The sequence below is a fragment of the Bombus vancouverensis genome, chromosome 7, assembly GCF_051014615.1.
Source record: "Bombus vancouverensis nearcticus chromosome 7, iyBomVanc1_principal, whole genome shotgun sequence".
Taxonomy (NCBI): domain Eukaryota; kingdom Metazoa; phylum Arthropoda; class Insecta; order Hymenoptera; family Apidae; genus Bombus; species Bombus vancouverensis.
In genome coordinates, this window is record NC_134917.1 from 9,822,809 (window position 1) to 9,842,858 (window position 20,050).

Below are 20,050 nucleotides of genomic sequence, written 5' to 3' on the forward strand. Positions count from 1 at the left end.
TACCGATAAGCTTTGTGAAAGGCGAATACATATCTGGAATTCCGAAGGTTTTCGTTTTATCGTTTCAAAATAAGATTTTGCGGAGATACGAAAGACATGTGCATACAATGTATTTGAAAAGCAACGTAGTAGAAAATAATTGTAATATTCATAGACATAATTTGATAGTTCCTAATATAGCACGATGACAGAACGTGTTAAGTGACAAAGCGTGGAAAATTATTAGGCGCCAGATTGGAATTCTAACACTTTGCGATGTGTATTCAATAATACTTTTGAACCTAATTATGTAATTGTTTCTACATCAGAGTAAGAGAAATTAAAAGAGAAAAAGTTCTTATCACCGAATGTCAATATTTAAGGGAATCTCATTTAGAGCAAAGGTATTTCGATACAAAAAACTACAATCTTACCTGCTGTGTATTTAGATAAGAATCCTGAGTTGCACTTTCATCCTTAAAAATGACATCACCAAATCGAAATCACTTATTGTGACAAATATTGTCATTGCATTATTAAATTCTAAAATGTTATGTATCTCACTTGATCTTTGATAAAAAGATATTTAAGAATTCGTCGTACAGATAACGATCCCGAATATCTCTAATAGTTTATGTTAATTAATTGTTACAATTTTCAACACAGGATCTTACAACTTTTTACTTCAGTATTAACTTAAAAGATAACGCATAAGGCATTATTGTCTCTATGGGAAATTATTAGTTATAGTTATTAATTATATACTACCATTATATTTTACATTAGATAATAACAACAATCTGATTATTATAGGAAAAGGAAGATTGTTCTTGAATCGTGAGTATTAAATTTTCATGAAGAAAATGTTTTTTTCGCCACATTGTACATTAAGAAAAATTGTCGATGCTGATGTTGGTGCATATAATCTTTATCAATGATGTTGTAAAGACTGCGCTGAAGGGAAGAATGTCGGAGGAAGAAAACAAGTGGGTGTTTAACAAATAACTGATGGATTCTATTGGCTCAATGATTGCAATTGTTATCTGTGATCGACAAACAGGAATGCGTTCTTTTTCCGCGAAAATGAAAGAATGGAATGCTGATCGGTGTCATCTCACCGGAAGGCGCCTTTACTTCAGTATATCATATTCTTTGTATATTGGGCAGAAAGTTTCGAAATACTGAAAGATTATATCTGATATTTTAACACAAATGTCATTTGATTATTTGGCAGCATCATTAAATCGTTATTATCATGTAATGAATATTTAAAGGGATTAAACGTTACGTTACTTCTTTTATGATAATACCATGAGTGTGTGACTCGATAGATTATAAAAATTCACAATTGAACAGTTAAAAATACAAAATATATCATAACAGTAGAAAGCGCGCGTGTATCGATTTTTCGTGAGTAACTAACACAAATAACAACGGCTGGGAAATTTTAAATCGTTTTAAAAATAGACGTACCTATGTCCCAGTTTTACCCAAAACACACACAGCCACACAATTTTGACCGAGTTTCCCCTACAATAAATACTTTTGTGTTGATCGGTATTAACTTCTCTTACAATAAATACTTTTGTGCTTAACTCGTATTAACTTCTTAAAAGCTATCTGATAGAGTTTTACCCAACAAAGGAAATACCATGTGTAAGAGTTTCCTGTTGCTATTTCCTGTGAAATATATTCCGTGATGAAATCTTTTATTGACCTGCAAAGTCATTTCACCAGTTTTTTCATTATATATCTTCAACGAAGGATATCATTTTCTGTTTATAATCTATTTTTCTAATTAGTATTTAATGGCAAGTGAACGAAATGAGATACAACAGCTGAAACTGTATTGGTATTTGTTCTTAGAGTCCTAAATGTCCAATGATAAAATAACCTCTTATCTGTTCATGAAAATATAAGTAGAATTTAAATTGGAAATCAAAATATTTCTATCTGTTTTAAACATTTCTATTGAAAATCTATTATGAATGTATTGTAACATTTAATATACTAAGGAACTTTTTTAGATACGAATAGTAACGATATTCGCAATATTTCTGCATAAAGATAATATGTATTGTGGAAAAAAACATCCACATAATTCTGTATCGTGGATTAATTCGGAATAACATCGGTGATAAGGCTGTTAATCTTAACCATGGCCGATATTATCCGAGCATTGCGTTAATCTATCAGCAGTACGAAACTGTAGGATAGCGTTTGGAGTAATCACTTGAATTGCCGAAGTACGATACGATAAAAATAATTCAATCTCTCGATAAGTACATTTATCTGTAAATAGCGGAATAAAATAATTATAAAACAAAATTAAATTATGCAAGTTATTAAATTTAATAAATAAATTATATAATCGTATAAAACACACAGGCACAAAATTACTTTGTGTACGTGAAATAAATTATCCGTATAACTTCGACTGAAAATATAATGAAGGAAAGATGTTATGGGAGCTAATTTAAGAGTAGGGAAAAAAGCTTAATTTTATCAAAGAACAAAAATAAAACGTAAAGTGCAATTTATCATAAAATATACTGTTAAAGATAGTTCCGATATGTGCTATAAATGAATCATATAACCCAACGATTGCAGTTCATTCATGATCTATATCGCGTTCATAATCACGTATAACGACTACAAACATAACATTTTTCTCGAATTTTCTTAAGAAAGTACTTACAGTTGATTAACAATAAGCGAAACTACTGCGACGTTGTCGATACCGGGATATCACACGGATATCTTATTGTCAGCGCTAAATACTACGGCGCCACTGTAGAACGCCGGACCTTGGGATATTATTATTCTAAAGAAGCAGGAATAGAACCCTTTTTTCTTCTACGAAAAGGAAAACAGTTGCGAAACTTTTATCAGAATTCGACAATCGGCTAGAGATAATTATTGATAATCAAGTTAATCTTGTAGATCACTTTCTAATCTGGCCTTCATTTCCATTGGTGATTCTTCTGAGAATTCCTTGCAACTTTCTTTAAAAAATGTCGCATTTTCCTGATACGTTGGCGCCATGAACAGGAAATCTATGGAAGACAGCTAAAATATCTTCAAGCGATATTTACAGATAATTATCTTGATATTGGTAACATTTTATGTGATATATTTTTATATGTAGGGTGTGAAGTAATTCTTCATTTCGATTCGATTACAGATTATATTATTTTTATATTTAATTATAGATTCGATTATAGATTATAGATAAATAGATTCTTCGATTATATTAATAGAGTTATACATTTCCATAAAAAATGCCATAAATGCCATAAATCTTTACGTTAAACTTAATCATAATCTTAATGTTAACTCGCTATAATTCCAATTTTTCATCTTACACAATTGTATTTATGCTATAAGCCTTACAAGCCTTATAAGATACTAACCATCAGATTTTCACGTTTGTTCATTCTCTTCGCGATTCGCCATATACCCGTTCCATTAGAGAAATGCGAAGTGAGCGTCCGTCCGTGCGGAAGTCGGAAGTCGACCGACAGCTTCTTCCACTTACGTATCGTTCTGGACCGTTCGGTTTTATGGACAGTAAGATCAGGCTGATCCCCAATTAAATGATTCTTAGCTACAGCTTATGCGAGACATCTTGATAAGACGGCTTTGCGCCAGTATTACTTGCGTCAGACGGGTTAGTACTTGGCGCTTGCGTAAAGGGCCGCGTAAAGTCTTTCGATTAGCCGCGCACGTATTCGCGCGTCCCTGTCCCATTGACACGTGGGTTACAGCACGTCGACACGTGGACTTTGTAACCTTCGTTCACCGGACCACGTGGTTCAACCACCTCTGTTCTTCGTCAACGCATCTCCTTACTTTGTGTTTTCCTACTCCTCTCCTCTTCTCTTCTTTTCCTTTTTTATTTGAAAATTAACACGTTACGGATGGAGGACGTGAATCGACATCTTTTGTTTCTGAAGCGTCGATGACGGCGGACGACAACTGGATCCATAGATTTGTAAGATAATATACATATGGTAACGGACAAAAGAAAATTTAAATGTAAGTGGTATAAAAAATACTATAATTTTACAAAACAAAATTGTATTTGACAATAAAGTACGTGTGCAGTGAGTATTATAGTATATACTCCAGATTAGATGATTGTCAGCAACATCGTTAAAATTACGTTTTCTTAAAAATCTAATATTTACGGCACATGAGAATTACGCGGACTACCGTAACGAATAAATTACATTCTTCGCGCAATAAGCTTGGAGTCTTCTTTGGCAGATAACAATGAGAAATTCCCTAACTCATTGTTAAACACGTTCGTTCCTGGTAAAGTGAGTACGTATTTCCCGCAAACGAATTAGTGTTATTGCATTATCTTCGATAAGTGAACATTGTTCACTTGGTACTTCGTTCCTTAGAGACATTCGTTGTTATTCATCATTCTTATTTGTTTAATCTCACTTTGCGGCCATGATCGTTTATTGTTTCCTTTCCTTTGCGACAATGTTCATACTTAGTGAACTTCGTTATGTGTTTACGCATTAAGTAAAAATTTATTATCTGTTCATCCGCTCGAATGAATTATCGACACGCGATTGTTTTACTTTTATTATCAGTCTGCAATTTTCATTCGCACGTTTAACTCACGAGTTCACAAATATACGTGTAAATTGTCAATAATCAGTCATCGCTTTCATGCTATAGCATATATTGAAATACTAAACCCTACTGCGTTCTTTATAAAAAGGTTTCTTTTTAAATAATAATTGGACAATAGCAAATATTATACGTTGGTGGATCAGGTTTTGAAATTAGGAACACACGTGTAGATATAGTGTGGTCAATTTTAAATCTGTTCGATATTATCTATCGTGTGGATGTGTCGACTGTAGCGGCTGACTAGTTGATTAAGCCGACTATCCGGCCACTTTTGTAGTCGACGATTGGTCAGTTAAGTTGACTATCCGGCTCCTATTGTAGCCGACGACTAGTCGGCGAGTAGTCGGTACAAAAAGCCGATTGATCAGCTGTGTTGCTGATAACTAGATAGGGCACAGAAATAAAATTACGATGTTCTATCTTTACCGTCGTTAGTATAATTTTAATATTTTCTAATATGCGGTATATTTACTTATAGGTACATATTTATATGTAATACAATTATTGCATAAAAAGTTAGAAATAATAACTAGTATTTATTGAAATAAACTAAATCAGTATCAATTAATTAGAAGCTTTGGTCACTGTTTCTCAATTTTACCATAACAAAAATCTCTGTAAAACTAAGAAACAGGATATAATAAAATAAACATAACAAACAATATTAAACAATCTTCGTTGCTTTCGCAATATTAAATAAGCATAAATTTAACGCGTTTTGCACAAGTGCTTGACAATGACCAAAATGACCAAACTAGTCGACCGACTAGTCGACTTCTTAAGAGCCGATTAATCGATTAGTCGGCTAGTCGGCCAAAACCTTCGTCGCTACATCTCTAATCTATTGTTTTCGACTGAGTTTTGTAGTGGTTAGATTCTTGTTGAGAAATTCATCGTTGACTTCTAATGCATATAATGCGGTAGAATTTTCTCTCTGCCTTGTTCCGAAAGAACTGGAAACTGAAAGTTCTTTGGTTCGTTGAAACAACGATGAGATTAAAATACAAAAACTCGAGGAGTGCATACTGGTATAGTCAGATTTCTCGAACGGATTCCACTTCTAAGAATCGAATTCACAGAGCGCCGATACGACTTCACCATGAACAGAACAGAGTAAACCACGATACAAAGAAACAGGAAAGTGGAAATCAAAAGAAGAAAGTATGATCACAGAATGGTTATGGGAATTACTGTTAGCGGTATCTTCGTTGGAAACGGAGCACGCGCTCATCCTATCGCGGTTTGGTACCGGTATAGGTGTATCTGCAGACAATAAATAAGTCGCGATAACGAGAGAGTAACGACAGCGGACCTGCAATCTTATCGAAGGCACGCCGATGTCTCGAATTTATTTTCCAATCAGCGGCGGTGTTTCTATTATATGTGCGATTGCCGCTCTTGCACATAGTCATGCATGTGAGTAAAATCACGCGTGTGTAAGTACGTATGCATTTAGCGACATTGCGATTTAAAGCGCGCTTCAATGTGACTCTGATATCACTTATTATGTACTCTCGTTGCTTCAAGGAAGGAAAGCGATGAAATGGATTTAATGCCTAAACCATTAACGTGCTTTTAAACACACGTTACAAATTATTAGAATTAGTTGATTCTAAATGCAGTGATAAATTATATGGAAGTAGACGTGAACTGTGAAAAATATTATTTACATATTACTTATAATCTAATTAATTACGAATTTATTTAAATTAATAGCGGTCAACTGGAAAAATATTAAAATAAAGTGTTCATATATATTATAGTCTAAACGTTACAATTCATGAGCGACATATCACACTAATATTATTTTAGAGTACTTTTACTCTTCATTCAAAATCGAGATATAAACGAATCGTTTTATATTTTACACATTTTATACATTTTATATATTATTTAAACTATCGTAAAAATATCGTAATAAGTAACAAATTGTTTGCAACAAAATAATTTCTTATCGTTTCCGTATTTATACTTACACCACGAGATACTACACATGTATCTGATCCTTGGCAGACTTTAAATTGTCCTGTGTTATTTCCGTGTACTTTTCAATCCACGGTTCAGTGATTGACAGCGAAGAAGCTGGCAAGAGCAACGAAAGAGGGCTCCTTGAATGGAAATCTTGTGAAACTCTCCGCGCTTTCTGCGAACAGAAAATTCATTCACACATACGCGTCGGTTTGAACAACAAGAGAACAGTCCGCCACTTATCGAGGCGCCGTCCTAAGGCGTCTATTACCTGTTTGCAAATATTACCTTCGTAGTTTAGAACGTTTCCTTGACGACGTTCCTGCATCGTTTCACTTCCCGACTCGCGTTTCATCTTGCATTCCTATCGGTTATGGCTTCTTTAAAATCTTATAGAGGTACTTCTTCATTCAATTTTACGCTCGATGAAAAGTTCGAATTTGATCCAAAATATTATTACACATAATTCGATACGTTTTTACGATTAGATAAGTGAATTTTCGTGTTAATTATATTATTATCTAAAATCTTCGATCGATACGGAATTAAAACAGAAGAGTATCTTTATGTATATATCTATAATTGGTAAATAAGTCTCCTAAAATTAATGGTAATATTATTAATAAATGCTATATTTAAATTTATATATTCCCATATATATATAAATTTATAGAATATCTCGATGCACGAAGAAGACTAGAAATACTGTCAGCACTGTAGATTTTGTTGTAAAATATCATGTTTTTGAAAAGAAGAGAAATTTCGAAATTTGTCTTTTACCATTTCTTAGTCTAGAATTTAGAATGAAGCTTCCTATATTTAGGCTAATTTAAAAGAAGATGATAAATTCATATCTCGATGGCACACGATGTTCATCTATTTAGAAATAAGATGTTTAACACTAGCGTGGTCAAAAATTCTACGTTTAAATTGACGAAAATAATTGATCGAAGTGTATAGGAATAATCGTAGGTACGCAATTTGCGTACAATTGGATTTGCGTAGTCGATGATGAACGATGCGAAAAATTTGAGCACCACTGGGAAGGCCACACATGCAGTATTATTGTTGCAGAGTGGATCTCTCGTCTCAGAGGACAAGCTGTTGTTGTAAAGGCGCGAATGTTATTGCAGCAGAAAGTTGTGGTGTCACAAAGCTGCGGTGGGTCTCGCGGCATTCCGTCCGTTGTGTGTATCACCTAAAGATATCGTCACTGGCAAATACGTCTCTTTCAGGTCCCAGAAAAATCACTACCAATCCATCTGTAAATTTACCGTGAGAGGCACCATAACGTGACAACTTGCAACATTCGATGCACATTCTTGCGCTTATAGGAGCTCGAGTTTCACGCGCAGCATCCTAAAAGGTATTACCAAGGATCGAGCCGGGCGTTGATTATCAGCTTCACTGTCCTTTTATGCCTACATCTACGTCTTCATTTTCTCATCGCTGGCACGAAACTAATCGTTAACTTTTATTGAATCCGATGTTTCTTGGATGGATGCTAAGTCGACTTTGAAGGATTTGTTGCCACTTCTACAGTTAATTTAACGACCGTGAACGTATTTCAGTGCAATTTCTAGTACACAGAAATTTCTCACCTTACTTACGTTCGGATAAATTGGAATATAAACTGCAAAGACAGGATAACATTCTCGAATGACAAAACTGCAATTGTAAAATTTATAAACGAAGATTATAAGTGAAAATGCGTCAATTATATTTTTTTATAGAAGAGTAATTTTAAAATTCAATACACTGCTCATCAATTCCATATCAAAACTGTTTTCTTATTTAACTTTCGGATTAAGTATATACACAACGTTTAAAAAATATAAATAACACGTAATATCATATCTTTCCCATGCGATATCAAGACTACATACATATATACATACATATACCATGTTTTGACGCAGAATCGGTTTTACCAGTGAATTCATAGATCACCCAGCCGCGATTCGTTCGGAATACATCACCAGGAACGTGTGATCGCGGGTTTGAGATTCTTGACAAATTTTAAGATTGACGCAGGAATGTCCGAAATCGTTGGTAATAATTCGAGGAGCCGTGGAGGACCACACAGGATCGAGGATGAATCCTTGGAGGGTCCTGACTTCTGAGATGAAGGTATACGTATACCTCGTGGCACGTTACGATGAAATAAAACGTGAACGTACCTGGTATGCCTCCATCCACTTTCAAAATCCTCTCGTGGATCCTGCGGGACATCCTCAGCCGCATCGTTACGTTAATGGGACGGACTATTATTTAATTCCACCAAATTGCCGGTCGGCCTCCGAAACAGGCGTAAAACCTCTTAAAAATTGCCGCAGGACCTTCTTACTCCCGAATTCTACGAAAACGAATTTAAACGAATACAAACGAATACAAAGTTCAATACTGTTTTCAACCAATAACGCAGATCGTTATCACGTTAATTTATATAGTCGATTAAAAATATTGGATACGCCACCACTTCCCGTTTCATTTGAAACTTATCGAGTCTTGTGATAAGTTAATTGAGTGATCGTATTACATATATCGAATTAATTAATACAAGTCACAAAGACCTATATATAAAGGGGATGTCTTTTTTGTCGTAGGCAAAGGATAGAATTTAAAAAAGCGATGTCTTTAAGATTCGATCTTAAATGATAGCTATTATAAAGTAATTCCATCTTGAATTCCGATCATTATCTCGCACTAAAACTATTCACCTAGCTGTTAGGGGAAATTGCATCTTATATTATCTAAACGTGTGTAATTAATGATATATACAACATTTGATTTGAAACCTGGTGTTATACATATACAGTGACTGGTATTAATATCCATGCACGATAATATACGGGATATTTTATTATTACATATATAGTTGATTGTTTTCTAATATATTAAAACAGATATTGTAGTTTGCAGAAATATATATAAGTTATTTAATTCACGTACCTTCTCGAAGTAAAAAAAACAATAAATTTCACGAAGTGTCCCAATAATAATGCTCATGAGTATTAAAATGTTTATAAGAATTAGCTAGAAAAATTATCGTACGTAGACCGTTTATTTTTCTTTTTCTGATATGATCAAAGAGTAACCAGAACTATTGTAAAAGATTCGTGTTTAGGCTATTCTGGTCATTTATCCGGAGAAAGGAAGGAACGTACAGCGCGTAGATATTGCGTAGCTGGCTTACATATGCGCGGGAGTTGAATTACGTGGTGTCGCGCGAGAGTAAAGAAAGAGAAGAAAGGAGAAAACGTATTAAAAGGATATAAGAGAGCGGGCCGCGACCGCAAACTGATTAAATGCGGTTTACTCAGACTATGCTGCTACGCCACAGGGCTCGGTACCGGCCTGTAAGCTACACGAGTTGAAAGAAACTCCTTGTGACTTATGTACTTGTGATATACAATGTACTGTATTCTTTACGGTCACTTGAGTTACCTTATGATCTTTTTCTTCAATCAATTTTCTGCCTATATTTGTATTCCATTTCTATCATTGCTGTCATCTGGTTTTAATCGTTATCATTGAAACTACGTACATCACTTGAAATGTATAAATTATCAAGTTAAAAATGTAAACTTGAAACTTTTAAGATCCAGAAATATACAAAAATATTAGTTTTATATTAAATGGTAAGGCATATTAATGTCTGATAATTTATGTGTCTTATGATTAAACACTGGAACTATCAAACTCGTTAGAACGACGAGTCTCACAATCATATCTTTTCTTTCTGCATTTACTAAAAATACAGGGTGCATCGAAAATGCTATGTCGACCAGAGGTGACTTGTTATGCAAAAGCAAATCGGAAATGTGGAGTGAAAATTTTTGAAACGACGCTTCGTTATCAAGAAAAATCAACGATGAAGTTTCGTCAAGTACGCGTGCACTTAAGAGATAATGAGAGTCGGTTGAAGGAGTTTCTGCGCACTCAGGTACTCTATTTAGTGATACAAACCGAATGGAGATGATTTTCTGTACAAAGGAAGCCGGAAATTTAATACCCGTGCACTTGAAAAGTAACGAAAGTCAACTAGACGGAACTTCAAAGTTGATGTTCTCGGAAATGAAGTCTTGTATTGACAATTGTCAGTCTACGTTTTCCACTTACTTTGCACGGAGAATCAGCTCCATTCGGCTTGTATCACGGAACAGAGTGCCTAAATGCGTAGAAACCTATTTAACCGATTCTCGTTATCTCTTAAATGCATGTGTACTTGACGAAATTTTATCGTAGATTTCCTCGCAACCGAAAACTTGTTTCACAAATTGTCACTCTACATTTTCCATTTGCTTTTTCCTAGAAAATCCTCCCCTTTCAGCTTGTATCACGATTTTGGGCACACCCTATATACCAGTGCTGTTAAGAAATTAACATTTATTGAGATAGAAACATGATTGTATATATCTACTTATTTTCGTTATGAATAATGTTACATATCGTACATATTGTATAATTTAATTAGATTAATATACAGAATGTTTTATTAATCGAGAATAAAGTTGCCGAATAATATATGTAATATCATGAACACTCTTCCTTTGGAAGAGAAAAGAATTTCGTAAATAACGAAATTAGTTGAATTGTATCTAGCAGACTAACGTATCTGAAGTACACGGATTTTTTAAATCACATTATCATAGTAATTGAAATTTTCGTGATTAAAACAATCAATATAATCAGGACGTTCCAAATGATAGCAACTCTGTATTAGATTAAGTTGATAGTCTTTCAGTAAATTCCAAAAAATTAATATTAAAATTGACTTATGAATAAAAGAATCCAATATTAAATTATATTATAATAACTGTGATAATAACTATATAGTATAATATTATTCAATAGAATATTCTTATATTAATCGTAATTATATAATTCTTAGAAATTCCATAGTGAATAGTTTTTAATCTGCCAAATCTCATGAAGATAAACTAACTTATCTGATTAAGTCTCTTATTCGTCCAGGTGTCTTTTTACTTTAGAAAAGTATTTTAACCTTCAAGACCGAATATTTAGTCATTTAATGATATTGATAGGAAAACAAATATATTAAGTGGAAAATTAAGAATACAAGAAAAACACGTTAACAATTAGTTACATATTCAGCGTACAATTAGTATGAATAATACATTTTATTGTTAGCCTTTTTTCAATTTAAATTCGTGTTTACTCATTAGCAAATGTATAGGAAAATACATGTGCTGTGTATGAAACATTAATGTTATAGGCAGTGTTTTTTTCGAGAAATTTGGTTTCCTTGATAATCAGCAATAAATCGTAGAAAGAAGATAGATTTAATCAATATCGATTCGTGATATTTCAAATTTTAGCGTAAACGTTTATCAAAGAATAAAAAGTGATCATTACCCTCCTTCGTGATTCGAATACTCAATGTTGAAGGACGTAGCTTATGCACATAACTTATGTAATGTCACGTGTCAACAAGAATCTTGGCGAATTATAATTGATATACATTTGCACTCGTGATTTTTCTTTTTTTAGCTGAGAAACGTGCGTGTAATCTCATTTGTTTTTATTGTTTGACATTCAGAACATTTTTTTTCAGTATACATAAATCATTTTAATTCAATACTATAGTTATTGGTAATTCTAAGGTTTAACATTTCTGTTTATAAAACTATGATTTTATTGATACGGTGTTAATTTTCAATCGTTTTATCTTCGGCTACATGAGTAAATGATAACAATTGATACAAATGAATACATGAAAACAATTGAAAAATTCTATACTTTATCAACTACTTTTATACTATCGTAACGAAAATTTCAGAATAAAGGTTCATTTATATAAATCGATGAACATAATCGTATATTTTAAATGTATTTTATTAAAATGTAGTGATTGAAATATAATAGTTGCAGTAAAGGCCTGAGATCCACAAAAAAAAAGAAAAAAGAAGGGTCGTGCTTCAGTCGTAGAAAGAAAAAGTTGTCGACAAAAAAAGAAACCGAAAAATGAATTTGTGCTAGTGTGAAATCTTGCAGTTTGGTCGTTCGATGGAAACTTCGTGTAGTGAGAAGGGTATTTCTTTGTAGAACGTAAATGGAATCGGAATTTCACGACCCGGTAGGCGTCTTGGTTCCACCTGATAAGCGAGACAGAGGTCCTGTTGCATTGTACGTTGACTTAAACCGTTGCAGGACTCAGGTATTTTAGTCAGGTACTTTCGTAAATTTGACCTGCACTTGGCACCGGCATTTGTCACCTTCAATAATTAAATGTGCACCCAAATTTTTCCTTATTCCCGGGTAAGCGTCGGCTTCTGACCATTTTTTTCTTGGAGCCGACTTCTCATCTTCAGCAGTAAGCTAACTGCTTGTTTCGTTCCTTCCGGGGCAACTCGAAAACGGTGTAACGTGTAGCATAACAACAGTGGGCCAGATAGTCAAGATAAAGAATCGTGTCTCTCCAGGATCAAACGTACCGATCTTCAGGAACGTACTATTACATACTCGCCAACGTTTGCCAAAGTTATTTGAAAATAACAAACATTCCATTTAGCTTTTTACTTAGTACTATCGATAAACTGTTTAGGTTTACATAACCGCTTTTTTTCGTCGCTAGGAGAAGAGATCGAGATTTCACGCAAGATTTACATAGACAGAAACGGGCAAATGTCGGTAGAACTGTGTCAATATGGTACGGCCCTGCGAGGTGCCAAACTCTCTCACACAACAGTCCTTTTTCCGTGAACGGAAAATTAGACCATTCAGAATACGATTTGGCGACAACGAGTCGGAACTCTAATAAGACCTAGAGAAACCTTGGCTCGGCTGTCTTCCATGAATTTCGAGTGACAATCTCTTTTCAAACAGTTCGGGGTATCGACAGAAATTAATTAACGACCCTCCGGGCAAATATTGTCCTTCTCGGATCACAATTATCTTCCGTCTCTTAAAAAGTTGAAGATACTATTAGAAATTATTAGCAATTTAATTCCTTTCCAAATGACGAATTAACTCATCTACTCTGTGGAATGTAACTTAAAATACGAATAGTGTCATCGAAGCTATATTTACAACAGAAGACGTAGATTTATTAAATTTGCTTAAACATACAAAGCTGAATTCTTATGTTAGATCGTGTCTCACTACTATCTGGATCACAGACTATCGCATTTCTTACGCATAAGCAAAGTATAACTGCCAACGCACACATATGAAAACTAGGAAAATGGAAAGAGTCTTTGCATCGGAATGCGATGAATCTAGACTTCGCATAATACACTGTGTCTCATGACTGTAAATATATGAAACCACTCAAAAGCTTTCAATCTTTATATCTCGTGTTATACATTTTTAGACGTTAACTCGATAACAAAAGAACGAAGTACACCATGTTTGACATCGTATTTAGAAAGAATTTTCCCTTTTCTTCTACAAAAAGAATAAATCACGTTCACTGAAAACGAAAAAAGAAAAACGGAAGAACATCGATACATACAATGAATAACCATTTAAATCATACAATAACTATTAAAAATACTACTACTGAATATTGAAGCTATCTTGATTTTTGTTAAGCTTCGCTAATACGATCACGACATTCTGCTATCATAGCAGCGCTAATGAATTTTCAAAATGTTTCATATAACGCACATAATATATTCGCAGCGTGTGTCTAGGAATATTCGAATAGCTTCGTAAGTTTACGTAAGAAATAAAAATTTTAGATTGGTTTTATAGTTATGAGATGTACTCAGTACTTATGTATCTGGCATACGCGAAATGTTCGCTCGCACAATGTAATTCTCCATCACTAGCGACGCAGCGAACGACTCCACGAAACGAGCGTGATCCGCCAACTTTCTGTCTGACATTCTGGCGATCACACGCGTGTTGCTGATAATCACTGGTCAATTGATAATTAATTATCTCGTTGTTGAGCATGCGTTCGACGAGACGTGAGTCGGTACGGTTTGCAAGCCAGTACCTCATCTTCGGCCGGGCGAGATGAACCAGCTCTCCAACCAATCCGACTTTCTTTCCTTCGCGATCACCTTTGTTCTTCTTCGACGCTCTTCGAACCAGTCGGACGTTCATCGTGAGAATACTGTAACTTTAACATTTATCGAAGTATATTAAAAGAACTGTGCCGTTGACTCTCTCGAGAAAACAAACTTCGAACTGGCTGGACATTGCGTAAGAGCCGCGCGTCATCCTCGGTATGGTTGATTCAACACAAAGAAGAAGACGGTGTATAGGTGCGTGCCGTAATTTATATCGTGTGGCCGTCATCTTCGCTGCGAAATAAAAATAATAAGTAACGACGGAATATGAAAGAATCCAATCGATAGGATGCACGTTAATGTTGTTACGTTGTTTATGCCACTGATGTGAATTCTCACGTACGATACATTGATCTGTCGATTGATTTGTATGTTTGATCCGAATAAACGAGTTGAATGTTGGAATTTTTAAATTGTCACGTAAATTGTCGCGTAAATTGTCACGCAGTATGCCGTATAATACGTAAATATTTACATCCAAATTGGAATCGAATAAGGAAAAACCGACACGAAATAAATGTGTCGATAAAGCTGTGAAATTGATTAATCATGCCGAAATTTTTGCAATTGAGCAAAGCAAATGAAAGGAGAACAATATTACAAACCTAATTACGAAGAAAGACTATTACACGAACAATGGATATGTTCGATGTGTTGCTTTTACTCGATGTATTGAAGCCAATGTACATTTATCGATAAAAGGATATCGATTATTGTTTCCGACGAGAATACAAGGTAAATAAAGGAACTGCGAACGACACGCCTCCTGCGTGGACTTAAATCGAAATCATTCAACAACGATCGATCCCCCAAAAAAGAAAAGTGCTACTCCTTACTTCTTTTTGTTTACTCAACTTCCGGAGGGTTCAAACCGACTTTGATCCTAAAGTAACGCCAACAGCTTTTTTAACGTATTTACCTTCCTACCTTGCAGAATAGAACAATATCGATAGGGTTGCAAGGATACCCGTAACCCATAGGGTCTATGGGCAGCTAGGAAAGATGTGAAGACTAAGAGGGAGTGAAAAAGGGGTAGGAGGTGAAAAGAAGGGAAAGAGAGTTAAGAAGAAAGAAAAAGAGAGAGAGAGAAAGATTGTTGGGAGGGGGTAGTAACACAGCGAGAGAGAGAGAGAGGGGGGTAAAGTAAGAGCGATGGAGGGGCAGCCTCGTGTACGCAACGAGTGGAGGGGTAGCACGAGAGGGGTGGGGGTACGGACTAGGCAAGCAACGGCAGCAGGGCAGCGGCCAGGTAAGCGAAGAGCGAACACTAGTGGGGCTGACTCGCGCGCCTCCGAGCCTCCGGGACTCTCACAAGTTGTATATCGTCGTGCTACGCGTTCTACGGTCGTGTTGTTGCGCTGCCACCGTCGCCGCTACGTCGTAGTTGTGCTCGTGCAGTGACAACGCGCCGTCGTGCTCCTACGTGTTGATCGTCAACGATCTAACATCGAACGTATTGCCAACAAAATTCCAGCTAAAGAACGCAACCGATCATCGACCTGTCTTTGCCGCCTCTTCTTTTCGTTCTTTGTTTTTTATCGCATACACGAGAAAAGCAGGAAGAAGTTTGAGGAGAGACGCAGGTTCAGCATATACCCGAGAACACCTCACTCCGAAAGGAGTTCTCCCTCTCTCTCTCTCTCTCTTTCCTCGGAGCTTTTTACCGTCCACCCTCGTCGCATCGTAACACGCCACTTTGGGTGAGCGCCAACGATCCCCAGTAACGCACCGACTGCTCAGTCACGACGATGTTGGCACAAATCCAAGTGCGCCCAGTGGTTTCCTGCTACCTGCGCCGCGCTGGGGTTCTTACCGTTTTCGCCGTTTCCAATTCGTTCTTGTAACAAACACGGTGAGAAAGTGCGAGTTTAAGGATCAAAGGTTTCAGGGGTTGAACGATCGTGAACACGATCTTGCTGAAGTGTCCGATGCGATTGAGGAGTTTGGTTTGTTACATGTTTGTTTGCTCGATCGGTGGTGGCTGCGAGGGAATCGAACGCCACCACGGCGCAGTGTTTACATGTAGCAGTGCGCGAAGTAATCGAAGGTGCACGAACGGTTTTCACTCGGCTTCTTCCGCGAATTATTCAAGTTTTACCAGCGTTTTATTCAGTTCGCCTGTTTAAAAGTGTAATGTGTGAATCTGTTAGTTCGCGATCTGGTTCGACTTAATGACGGATACGCCTGGTACATTGACCGATCATCGAACGAGGCGAGAGAGTAACATTGTTGCGGTGTTCGCGCGATAGTGTAAGAGAGATTCGATCAGTGAAGTCGACGGGAGAAGTAACCGTGAAAAGTATCGTCAAGAGAAGAAAATCGCATAATAAGAAGTCGCTGAATGCAAGGATTTTGAAAGTAGCTCCAGAAGGCCAGCCCGACGCGATGCGTCGACGCTGCTGACGCAACGCGCCTGGATGCGTCTCACTTTAAGCACGTGAGTGATCCGATTTCCTTAATTTTGAACAAGTTGAAATAAAAGAAAGAAAAAAATAGCGGTGATTGAAATTCGAGTGAAGACGTTTTGATTTTACCTCGAAGCGATCCCGCTGGATCGTTCGAGGATCCGATTTTTCTTCCATCTGAATTGTTTAGCGTGCGATCGGGTTAAAAATGGTTCGAAAGCGATCGGGTAAAAGAACGATCTCGGCATGTCCGCCACGATATTCGGATACTTGAATGTTCGTTCCTGTGGCTCGTGATTTACACGTGCGCGTTTTAGTTGTTTGTTTCGATATCCATTGTCGATCACCCCATTCTGTATAGTCGGTGGTAGCCGTGGTGCGATAGTTGTGTTGCTGTTGGTGGTAGTGGTCGCGAGTGCGCACGCGACGACCGGTGGTGAATGATCCTGACTCCGGGCTGACAAAGGTTTTCGTATACGAATACTGGGATGACGTCCGCTTCGGATTACGCGCTCTCTTTACGATCTCGTCAATCTACATCGTCTAACGCGGAACCAAATGTAAGTGTTTTAGCAAGCACGTACGGCATGTATCTTGAAATATGCTCTATCGCGTATTTCGTTAAATTCTATCTCCTTTATCTTGTTATCTTCATGGTTACGCGACGATGAATGGAACCATTTTTTTGCTCGTTCGAAAGCGAACATCTTTAGAGGTTTGCACGAGGAACGCGTTTAACGCCAGAGGGAACTTGGTCGAGCTGTGTATGCTTGGATAACGGTACTTTAGCTGGCAGGGGGTGAAGTGTTAGGAACTAGTGATACAGTCTACAAACCATGCAAATAGACGTGTAACGTGGAACTAATATTTCCCGTTCTACGACACGCATTGAGAAAGTGAAGTTATATAAAACGAGACTTTATGTCGTGTTCGATGTGAGCTCTTATAAAGATTGCACTGCGTTTCATAGCTGATGCATTGTTCGTACTTCTTGAACATTCTATGAGTATGGTGTTAGTGATCGAAATCTGTTAAATGTTTCGTTATTGGAATTTCGCCTGACTTTAGTCAAACTCAAAATACTTTTAATTTAACTAATTGAAAGTTGGGGTTGAAGTTAAATTATAGGAGATTTTATGACGCGTTTATATCTTCCAGTTAGATCCAAAATACATTAGTTGTGAAATTTCGTTATTACTTAAAAATTATTAATAATCCTGATTTTATCCGAAAAGAAATGAAAACAGATATTTTCTTGTAATATCATAATTTTCTTAGATTACCATATTCTCGATGCATAATATTACACTTTTCTAAATAAGTGAATTGTTTATAATTCCGATATTTACTCTATGAAAGAATCCTACCTAAATATCGATTCTTAAAGAATATTCAAATAAAAAAAATTGTTTATTATAATACTCATTCATTTATTTTTCGGCAGATGGTATTCACACGTATCTAGAAATTTTCAAATCTTTGATACAATGCCACTTCAATAAGATATTTATTTTGAAGCCATCGATCTGTCACGTGTTCTAATCTCCCATTCTCCAAGATATCGTACAAGTCTTCTAAGAACAAGCGTAAGTTTAGTTTTACGTGACCGACGCGACGGATAAAAGCGTAGCAATCCGTAGATCCTCGATCGGATGCAACCTATGAAGATGATGGAATTCTGTTACTTTGGTGGTTATCAAAAGCGATGAATTGTCAGTTGAAAAATCAAACGATACGTCGACGATAAGCCAACATATTTTAGATAAGCGAAACGCGCAATTAAAATGCTTTCTGAATGAGACTCGTTCGATTAACCAACGATCGCATAGACTATCCGGCTCTCACGCTCGTTACTGTTCTACTTTCTTCTGTATTTCTCCCTTCTTATCTCTTTCTTGCTCTATCTTCCTCCGTTTCCGACATCTCGACTAATCTTCGATTGCTGCAAACCGTTTTGAACCTTCTTCCTTCTTCTTTCTTCTGGAATGATAAATCAAAAACCCGCTTGCTGTAACAGTTCTCTTTTGTCTGGTAAGATAGCATGTATAGTTAGCTTTGTGCAATTCCTTATCGAGATTCTGATTTTTTATGGTCAATTCAATTTCACTTATCTGTAAAATCAGTAATAATAAAACAAAAATTCAAAAACATTTGTGTGACACAGTTTTGTAAAATAATTACAATAGTTTAGTTACGTACATTTATTAATCGCCATACATAGTATCTAATAGAATCGTAATTATTACTTCAACTATAGAAATAAATTAATTTACTTCTCTAATCCATCATTTAGTTGACACGTGAAAATGAGAATACTTAATTTGTATTTACGTATCCTATAAATTGTGATAATCGATAATACTGCATAATTATTGTCGTAATTTTTTTTTTAATATATATTTCTTTTGATATTGATAAAGATGTATTATTTAATTCTTTAAAGTATTTGAGACAAATACAGAAGAATATCTTAAATAAATATTTGAAAATCAGAAGAAAATGGTATTGCGACAATTTGCTAATCTTTCTTTTTAATGTTATCTATTTTGCTATTAGAAGAGAATTGGTCATTGACCACCGTACAATATAAATCTGTCTGATATTTGGCCAACGCTATATTCTCTAGCAATAGGTGGTCAAATGTTATTTTTACACATATTGAACACATGTTTTGATAACGTAATCAGTCTCCACCTCGTGTATGTCGACGATAACAAACCGGTCAATTACATTTGCTTCCAATTACCCTGCGTTATTTTTAATGGCTCTTTCGATATATTATATTTCTAACAGGATAGCAAACGCTTACGGTTAAAATCAAACGAGCGTTAAAATCAAGCGTGCGCTCGATCTAATACGATCGATGTAAAAGGAAATGCTAGATTAATTTCAAAACATCCAACTCTTACGAAATTTTCCTCGTCTACCAATCTGAATAGTGAAAATGTTCGACGAATATGACGTGATGAACTTAATGAAGCTCAATTCACGCTACAAACATGCGAA

General features: G+C 35.8%; 1 protein-coding gene across 3 annotated transcripts in view; it reads left to right on the forward strand.

Annotated features, from left to right (window-relative positions):
- LOC117159062 (fibroblast growth factor 18) overlaps positions 1-20,050 on the forward strand; it is a 126,583-nt gene that overhangs the window by 42,369 nt on the left and 64,164 nt on the right. Inside the window, exon 1 of one of the 3 annotated variants that reach the window (XM_033338578.2) lies at positions 15,920-17,604. The exons of 1 other annotated variant lie outside the window; for it this stretch is intronic. In XM_033338578.2, coding sequence (XP_033194469.1) covers positions 17,603-17,604 — 2 coding nt within the window. In that variant the 5' untranslated portion in view covers positions 15,920-17,602. Of the gene's footprint in view, positions 1-15,919; positions 17,605-20,050 lie in introns of those variants that run through there. One more of the 3 variants, XM_033338576.2, reaches the window with a different exon arrangement.